Below are 10,052 nucleotides of genomic sequence, written 5' to 3'. Positions count from 1 at the left end.
CAGCAATATGTAAAGAGAATAATATGCCATAACAAGTAATAATTTTATTCCAGATATGCAAAGTTGGTTCGACATGAGGAGATTGATCCATACAATTCATCACGTTAGCAGAATTCAAGATAAAAAGACACATGATCACGTCAATAGGGAAAAAAAGCCATCTGACAAAAATCAATATCCATTGATTAAAAACTCTGACCAAACCGAGAACTAAAGTGATCTTCCTCAAACTGATAAATAGCATCTATCAAAAATTCTAGTGCTAACATAAAATCTAATGATGAAAGACTCAATCTTTCCCTCTAAGATAAGGAACAAGGTAAGGATAACTGTTCTCACCATTTCTATTCAACACAGTGTTAGCTAATGCAATAAAGCAAGAAAATTAAAAGCATACAGTCGGGAAATAAAGAAATAAAATTATTTCTTTGCAGATACATAATCGTATGTACAGAAAATATAAGAAGTCCATACAAAAAGTTGCTAGAACTAATGAGTGATTATAGAGGTCACAAGATAAAAGTTCAATATACAAAAATCTATTGTATTACTATACGCTAATAATGAACATTGGAAATAGAAATAAAATATATAATTCACAATAACATTCGAAAACATGAAAAACTAAGGGATATATTTAACAAACTATGTGCAAGTCCTATACACTTGAAACTATAAAACATTCCTGAGAGAATCTAAAGGCTTATGTAGATAAAGAAATAGTCTATTTTCATGAATCAGAGGCTCAATTTTGTTAGAAAGTCAATTCTCTCCAAATTCATCTATAGATTCAATGCGACTTCAACAAAAGTCCCAGGGAATTTTTGTTAACACTGAAAAGCTGACTCTAAGATTTCTGTGCAAATGTGAAAGACCTAGAATAGCAGAAATAATTTTAAAACAGAAGACAAAGCTGGGGAACTCACAATACCTTATTTAAAGATTCTACAGATACAGCAGTCAAGACAGTATGTTATTGATATGTCATGAAGATCGACAGACCTACAGACCAATCAAATAGAATAGAAAATTCAAAAGCAGACCCAAACATGTATCTCTGATTGACGTTAAGCACACTAAGCGTTGGCACAACGTGTGGTGAAAGTTAAAGCAACTGGTCTCCTCACATACCCCTGCTGGGAATGGACAATGTACAAACAACAGCGATTGAACACACACCTTACAAACCTACGATTCCGATTCCACTCTTAGATATTTTCTCAAATGGAAACATCTATCCACACGAAATACATGTCTATGAATGTCGATGCAGTTTTAGTCACGATAAACTGCAAACGACCCAAAGGACAATCAACAGGTGAATGAATAAATAACTGATGGAATGTCCACACGAGTGAAATACTACTCGGCCATGAAAAGGAATGAGCTATTGTTAAATGCATCACCGCGAATAAGTCTCTACAGGATTATATGGAGCAAAAGCATCCAGACATAAAGTCGATACTTTGCTATTCCATTAATAAACTCAAGAAATGAAAAATCTGCTCCGTAGTAACAGAAGGTAGCCCGAGGCTGGAGTTGGGGATGGAGATTGACTTGAAAGGGGCACAAAAAATCTTTTGGGTGATAAACATATTTTATAATTTGGTTGTGGTGGTATTTGGATGTGTGTATAAATTTGTTAACACACATTGCAACTTAACACTTAACATGATTGCATTCATTGATATAAATTAATTTTAATAAAGTTGAAAATATATAGCAGTCTATAGTTCATCACTGAGGGGTGACAGAAAGGGAGATGAGGTAAGGTCAGGCGAAGGATGAAGATAACATTGGATCAGAAGGAAGAGAAAGCAGACAAAGTGAGATAAGTAGAATCTGGCTTCGGGTGGGTGTAGGGATGGGGAAACTAAAAAGAATGCAGCAGAAGAGGCCTTAAGTGCCCTAAAGGATGTCGGAGTGTGACAAGTAACTCCCAGACCTTTCCCCAAATAGATGTCTCTTTGATATCTAAGTGGACATCTAACAACTTTTTGAGCAACTTTTTCCAAACACTTCTTAAGGGGATAGAAATGTTTCTTTGTAAAAAGACCGATATCTCCCATCAGCAGAGCTTGTACCATTAAGAGAATATTTTAAAGTGTACATCTTTGGTGAAAGTGAAAAAATCTCAAGATCGTGTAAGGTCATGGATGAACCATTGACATTCCTTTCCACACTTCTTAGCTGTTCCATTCAGAGAGCCTTCGCTCTCTGGGCTTGGTTTTCTCATCTGAAATAGCAGGGCATTGATGTGCATGCTCATCTCATTTTTTTTTTTTTCATCTTTACCTTACTCAGAGTGAAGGAGCAAAGAGCAAAATTGCAGCTAGTCTTTGATTCTTAATGGTGCGCTGAGCCTCGCAGCCTCCCGCCAAGCTGTCCACTCATCACCTTCCGTCACAGAACCCCCCTGAGAAGCTAACCTTTTCTTGTCAAAATAAACTCTTTCCAGATAACAGCACAAGCAGTTGTAGGCCACAGCAGACCCGGTACCTAAACTTAGCCTAGATTACTGGATTTTATAGGTGAGTAAAACTGGCAAATGTCCAAAATCCAACTTGGCCCAACCAAGCTCAAGGCCATCCTACGTCTATATCTGACTTTCCTATAGAAGCACAATGGGGACACAGGCGGGAGGAGAAGTCATCATGGCCCAGAGAAAGAAAAAGCCATGTTGATGACCTAGTAGGTAGCAGGGTTATTATCCCGTTCTGAATCCCTATCCACGAAAGAGGGAGTGAGAGAGAATAATCCTCCCTTGCTTGTCACAAAGCCTCCCAACTGAACCTCGTGTCCGCCCTTGCTTTTCTCTTTCTCCTCGATTCTCCCCATAGCAGCCTCAGTGATCTTCCGAAACACAGATGACATCAGGTCTCTCCCCTGATCAAAACCTTCTCACTGCTCTCTGAATAAAGCCCCAAGTCCTGGGAGGCCTGCGTGAATTCTGGAAATGCTTTTCCCTAATGTCATCTTGTGTGACTCATCCTTCGCACCACACTGTCCAGAAAGGCTGACATTCTTCCAGTTCTTTCAAGGCCGTCCGAGCCTGCTGCTCCGTCTCTGAGGGTGCGCATTCCACGTTCCTCCCAGATGCACCTACTTAGTGCCAGCTCCCCGTGAACGGTCACTCGCGTCGAGGCTCTCCCTAACCTTCGCAGACACGCTCAGGTTCCCAAACGCCCTTCTGGAGGATGCCGTGTGCACTGCCCGGACCCCTGCATGACCCAAGTCCCCACCCCCAGGCCACACCTGAGCCCAGCTACAGAAAGCGCCCTCAGGCAAGCCCAGTGGAAATGCCGACGCAGGATGGCCAACTCCCAGCCCGGGTTTTAATATGGCGCCCAGGCTGCCATCATCTTAGTCCAGCTGGGAGATTCCTCTGTGCCTTTTTCATCTCATTTTCCTTCGACGATCCTAGGAGGAAAAAGGGCGGAGGAGGCAGGCACGGCACTGCCGTGGAAGCGATCCCAAGCCATCGGCTGCTTAGATGAACCTTGGTCTCCATCCCTTTCTCCATTCAGATCTTCTTCTCAAGTCTTAATTCTTAGAACGGAGGACTTCTCATTAATCTAAGGAGTCACACCAGTGTCACAGAATCCCCTGAGGGTCCCCTCGCGTTCCCCGTCATTCCCACGGAGATCACTCTGCTGGAGTCTAAGTTTCTCATCCGGCGTAAACTCAGCTCCAAACCACATCATGGTGGTTAGCGAGAACCAAGAAAGAACACTTCCTCTCGGGAGAGAAGAAACAAAACGCGCCTTTCCCCGGTGAGTCTCCAAAAGGATGTCCTTTCCCACGCCCCAGGCCCGCGTCTGCGCTGCTGCCCGGGGCTTCACGGTGGTACAGGGCAAGACTTTATTTCAGATGTCAGCGTAAGGCCTGGAGACGGCGTAGCTTGTGGAGCCACCCACCCCATTCCAGCTGTGCAGAAGCCCCTGTCCAGCTCGGGCAGCTGTAACACAAACCAGGGGCGATGGACCACATCTCCGATGTGACTCATGTCAAAGAGTGCACCCGTCAGGCAGGGATCTTTAGTCATGGGTTCCTTAAGGTGAGCAGCTCCAGGAGAAGGTACTGTGCTTAGTGGCTAAGGTGAGTGGCTCAGATTTGCACGTGGGTCGGGCTCAGACACAACTGGATTTGAACTGAATCAGTGCTGGGTGTAGATTTCAGACCTCCTGTTAAGGTTTGTCAGTGGGATGGGCACAAAGCTGTTGGAGGGACAAATCCTCTTCTTTAAATTGGAATGTCGTTGCTGGTGACCAGGGCACAGCCTCAGATGCAGATTTTATGGGGCCAGAGAGAAGGCCAGAGGGTATCTATATCCAGCTTTGCTCTTTCCACTTCTGATAGTTTGTATCGTAGTATTGATTTTCTTTGACAATTGGAAATTTTTTTAAATATCCTTTTAGTGACCCAAAATTCCAAGGAACAGCATAAAACTGTATAAATATTCACACACACGCACACACACACACACACACACACACACACACACACACACACACATCTTTCACACACATTGGCCCTAAAGAAGGTGGAGAGATAATGGGCCAAGAAAATGCAAGTTCATTGCAGCCTTGACAGGACAGTGACGACTGCTTGATGAGCACTTAGCACGTGCTGTCACCGTACTAAGTAGTTCACTCACTTCATCTTTGTAGCAGCCCTAGAAGCTAACACGATTATTAGTTTCAATTGGTGGCTCGGTAAACGAGGGCACAGACAGGGACGCAATAGGGAGGAGCAGGTTTATGTTCCACCACAAGCGTCAGACCAGAATTCAAACGCAGGTCCAAGGTCATGCCCCAAACCACTATTCGGGAGTGAGAGGCGTCAAAGGTGCACGGGAGACGCAGCAGCAGCAGCAAAGCAGCAGCAAAGGAGCTTCTGGCAGCTGGCAGAGCGGCCACCCGGGTCTGAGGGGCATCCCTGTGGCCCCCCATGTCCTTTACAAACACACACTAGAAGGTCTCCAGAAAGAAAGCGAAGTTAGGGACTCAGAACTCTCAACAGAGAGACAGCCCGGAAGGTCTTGAAGGGGCGCTTTCCAAGGGGTCTCGGTGCACCGCCTCTGGGCGGCGACACGGCTCAACACTCAGGGGCTTCTGGGGACCTACGCTGCTTCTCTCTCCTTCCATGCACCCCCCTCCCCCGGCCACCACCCTTTCCTGATTTTCTCTCGCGCGCATTGGGTCATCCTCTCTTACTTCTCTGCTCCTCTCCCCTTTCCTTCCCGCCTGCTCCGTACACGTCCCTGTCTGTCGCCGTGTGTCTTCCTTAATCCGCTCCTGTCTTTCCTCTCCTGGCCGGTGACTCCCCACGCTTTTGCTTCTGTGACCCCCTAACTCTCTTTCTCTGAGTCTCGTGTTCCCGTGCTGCGGTCTTTCTTCCTGTCTCTCTGCCCTTCTGTTTATCCACGACCATGTTCTTTTCTTTCTGGCCCTGTTCTCTCTGTTTCACGGCCAATGATTGTCTCGCTCTCCCTCTCTCTCCCTCTCTCTGTTGCTATCTCTGCCTCTCCATCTCTGTCTCTTGTTCCCTTTCCATGCAGGGACCCGGCGTCTGGATCATGGCAAATCTGAGCCTCCCTTCTGACTTGGTCCTCTGGGGCCTCTCCTCCTTGGGGGGGCTGCAGGCTCCGCTGTACGGGCCCTTCAAATGCTGTATCTTCTCGCCTTCGTGGGAAACACCATCATCATAGTCATGGTCATAGCCGACGCTCACCTACATACTCCCATGTACTTCTTTCTGGGCAACTTTGCCCTGCTGGAGACCTTGGTGACCACGACTGCAGTGCCCGGGACGCTCTTGGACCTGCTGGTCCCCCACAGAGTCATTCCCTTGGCTGGCTGCATGGTCCAGTTCTACTTGTACGTTTTCCTGGGCTCCACCTCCTTCCTCAACCTGTCAGACATGGCCCTTGACTACTCTGTGGCCATCTGCCACCCCCTGCGCTATGGCACTTTGATGAGCTGGGCTGTGTGTGTCCAGCTGGCAGGGGCTGCCTGGGCAGCTCCCTTCCTGGCCATGGTGCCCACTGTCCTCTCCTGGGCTCACCTCAATTATTGCCATGGCGATGTCATTAACCACTTCTGTGACAATACACCTCTGCTGCAGCTGTCCTGTTCAGACACTAGCCTGCTGGAATTCTGGGGCTTTGTGCTGGCGCTGGCCTTTGTCCTCAGCTCCTTTCTGGTGACCCTCATCTCCTACGGCTACACTGTGACCACTGTGCTGTGGCTCCCCTCTGCCAGCGGCTGCCAGAAGGCTTCCTCCACATGTGAGTCCCACCTCACCCTGGTCTTCAGTGGCTACAGCACCACCATCTTCCTATATGGCAGGCCCGGCAAAGCACACTCTGCAGAAGTCAACAAGACCGTAGCCTTGGTGACATCATTCCTCACCCCCTTTCTAAACCCCTTTATCCTTACGCTCCGCAATGAGACATTCAAGGCAGAGATACAGGGACAGGTAAAGAGGCTGAAAGGCCCGCACCAGGCACTACAGTCAGCCCGAGGGACCCAGCCAGGCTCCGTCAGTTAGTGCTGTGAGGAGGCAGCGTACCAGCTGGGTAGGAGGAACGCTGCCAAGTTCCTTTAGGTTTTTCCCTGTATGCCTCTCATAACCACAGTGAGAGCCTGTCTGGCCCAAAGCACCATGGAAGTGCTCACCATACCCACTGGCAGGTGCAAGAACCCTGAAAGGAGCCCAGAGCTTTCGATAAAAGAAAGTACATGGGCTTTCCATCCAAGGTATAGATGCCAGGTCACGTTTTCTGATCCTGTGTGTGTGTGTGTGTGTGTAAAATTCCTGAAAGCCTATTAGGTCCCTTATTCCCTTTGGAATGAAATATCAGTTCCACTGCCCTCCCCCATCCCAACTAAAATTTTAAAAATCCTCAGAATCATGGTATTCTCTTAGCTTTCACCTATCCTGGATTTCCTAACATCGTCCCAATTTAAAAATATTCTGCCAAATTCTTTCTGTAAATACACTTTAATTTACCAAACTACATTTCCCAATAAAGTACAATAACTCCACTCATCAAGAGAGTACTCCCAGTGCCACTTACTTCGAGAGAACGAAAACTACTAATTTACCACAAATGTCAAGCTTTTTAAAAGTCTACTCTGTGGAGACAGATAAGGCGGGGAACCAGGGTCATTTGGTGCATACAGAGTGTCTAGCTTTGGAGACATGGCTTGCTCGGTGGTCCGCTGGTTCTCACCGTGTGCTTCCGGTGACACCCCAGGCTAACCGCTTCCTAATCGAGGTGCCCCTTCCTCTGAATTTCTGAGAAGTTTGCTTCCTTCTTGCGGAGACGCCCTTCACTCTAAACAGAGGGTCTCTTCAGGTTCCCAATTTCAGTTTCTGGTTGAAAATCTTATCTTTTCCAATTACACATCAGAGCAATGACTGGTGTTTGCTGTTGCTATTGCACCTATTGGTTTATTTTCTCTAATTCGTCTCCGCTCACCACCTCAGATAGTAAATATTTATAGAATAAATGAAAGGATAATGAAGATATTAAAAATGATTCTACCGGTACTACTTTAGCTTTGTGCGTGTGTGTGTGTGTGTCTGTGTGTATCTACACTTTACAAACCACTCTTACATATATTTTTCCATTTGGTTTAACCCTATAGTAATTCAAGAAAATAAAGATTCACTGGTCACTTGTCACGAGCAATAATGCGTTCTGCTCAGCACTGGCTGTTAAAAATCAAAAAAAAAAGAAAAAGAAAAAAAAGTGGATTCTAGCCTCGGAGATTTCTCCAGGTGTTAGAGAGAGAAATTAATTTCCTACTTACGAGGAGGGCCGTGAGAGCCCGGGAGGGAAAGGCTGACTCGGGCTGGAGCTGCGCTGTCTTTCTGACCCACTAATGGCTAAGTTTCAGAGGACGTAGAGGAAAAAGGATTTGTTCAAGGCATTGGCGGACTTGCCGTTTGACCTTGTTTTTTCAACTTTTTTTTTCGTTTTCCTTCTTCGGAATTTTTTTTTCGTTTTGGTTCCAATTTGGTTTACTTAAAGTTTGAATGGCCAGAGTCCGGGCCGCTAGACGCTTCCAGCCCCTTATTCAGCGTGTGCCCATCGAGTCCCATCTAGTTACGGACTCGTAATGGCAATAATTCTAGCAACTCTTGCATAACGGTAATCATGTGTTTCATATCCTCCCTTAAAAGAAACGCACACTGTCAGAGAGCAACTCGAGATTCAGGTTCACTTTTAAAGATTTGTATTTTACCACGATAAAACCCACAAACACACGAAGGACAACAAATACCACTATACATGCAAGAAATAGTTTTATTCGATCCATGCACAATGTTAATGGCATGGCAGAGGCACACTTCCCCGTAACAGCATTGTTCCCAGCGTGAGGCGATGCGCTATAAGGTCAACGGCCTTCCCCGGAAGTAACTTACACGCCCAGACATAATCACAGGGGCGTAAGATGAGAGTGTTTGTAATACCCAGAACTAATTTAACATGGGTAGAATCAGTGGTGGGATTTCGTGACTCTGAAATGCCTGTCCCGTCTTTCCCACCCACCCTCCGTTTGCCTGGCATTCTAACCCCAGAGATGCAGCCTTCTGCTGAGCAAGCATTAGAAACACAGAGTTCTGACTAGTTGACGCAAGAATCCATCGCCGCCATGTAAACCCCAATGGGAAACCAAATGGTGGACTTATTCCTTCCAGCCGGGAGGACTAAGGAGTATGAAACCAAAGGGATGAGAGTTTTGATGTGGGGAAATAAAGGAACCAAACCATTTTTTCAAATAATAGTCGGGTCTGGGTCCTGCAGTGGCCAGGAGTGGCATGCAGGCCCTTCACACACAGGGTTTTTAGGAGTCTGAGGAAGAATAGAACCCCCTAAGGCCAAGCTGGAAAATTTCAGCATTTCCGACAGAGGACCATGTTCCTATCAATCTAGGTCACCAATTCTTCAAACTTTAAGTTTCCTGATGTAAGCATAACCCTGGCAATAATGCCCCGCAGACGCCCAAAAGGCTGAGTGACAGTGATACAGAGTTCTGCGGTGAATGCTTAAGCGCTGGCTCTCTGGTCGTGGCCCTGGCTGACCTCTGGCATTTGCCAGTTCTCATGGTGTCAATATTCCCATCCTGTCCCATCCAGCTGCCAACACGGTATCACGGAACTTGGCATTGGGAAGAGAAGCTCGAAGCACACCATCACACAGGCTTTCATGCCCTGATGCGCGTGACACCAACTACGCCATGGCACGGAGGAAAGTAAAATGCGGTAAAATAATTAGGAGCTTCCAGTCTTCATTGCCTGTTTTTAACCTGATCTATTTGATTGCAAGCTTCTGTTGCTTATTTTAACAATGGTCTGTGTTTAATTCCTAAAAATCTAACAATCAGTTCTCAAGAGGGTTCCAGGACATCATGGGTGTCCCCGGGTGTTCCCGGCCTCTGGGTGTTCCCTTAGGTGCTACTCCCCACTCAAGCTAGCATCTTTGTCATTCTCCTTCCCTTGAGTGAGATGTGGGTCAAGTCTAAGGATGCAAACCTCGCAGAACTGCCCTTCGACGGAACAACTCCTAAGCTCTTTCTGAACGTGCTTAGGTCATTTTCAAAACTGAAGGCAATGAAATTCCAGCCCTGAAGGTAAACAGCACCTTTGCGAAGACGGTATTATTGCCCTAGTGGGCAAAAGTGTCCACGTCAATGTCCACTGCGCTCACTACGAGGCGCCTTGGACTCCGATGGGCTCTATGATTTCAGCGGGCGAAGCGTCTCTCAGAGGACACTTACACGTCACCGAGACTTGGGTGTGCGTAGGGAAGACTTCCGCGCCCACTCGGCAGAGCCCCCTCATTAAGTCCATCTCCCCGGCCTCGCACGGCCTATACGATACATCGTTTTTATTGTCCGTGTTATTTTACATGTTTAGTCGCCTCTCGCTGGGATCCACTTTTCCCCTTCTCGGCCTGTGAAGCTGCTCTTCGTACTTCGAAGCTCAACTCAAACGACTCTCTGTTTGAGACTTGCAATTGAACCAAAGAGAATTAGGCA

General features: G+C 46.7%; 1 protein-coding gene across 1 annotated transcript; it reads left to right on the top strand.

Moving 5' to 3' along the window:
- The first annotated feature begins 5,578 nt into the window (after window positions 1–5,578).
- On the top strand, window positions 5,579–6,552 carry LOC105304137 (olfactory receptor 6V1). Its single transcript, XM_011378085.2, is given in 2 exon segments — window positions 5,579–5,663; window positions 5,666–6,552. Coding segments are annotated over 2 exon segments (972 nt in total).
- The last annotated feature ends 3,500 nt before the right edge of the window (window positions 6,553–10,052 follow it).

The sequence above is a fragment of the Pteropus vampyrus genome, unplaced genomic scaffold, assembly GCF_000151845.1.
Source record: "Pteropus vampyrus isolate Shadow unplaced genomic scaffold, Pvam_2.0 Scaffold329, whole genome shotgun sequence".
Lineage (NCBI taxonomy): Eukaryota > Metazoa > Chordata > Mammalia > Chiroptera > Pteropodidae > Pteropus > Pteropus vampyrus.
The sequence above is the reverse complement of the archived record's forward strand: the minus strand, read 5'-3'. Positions and strand labels throughout refer to the sequence as shown.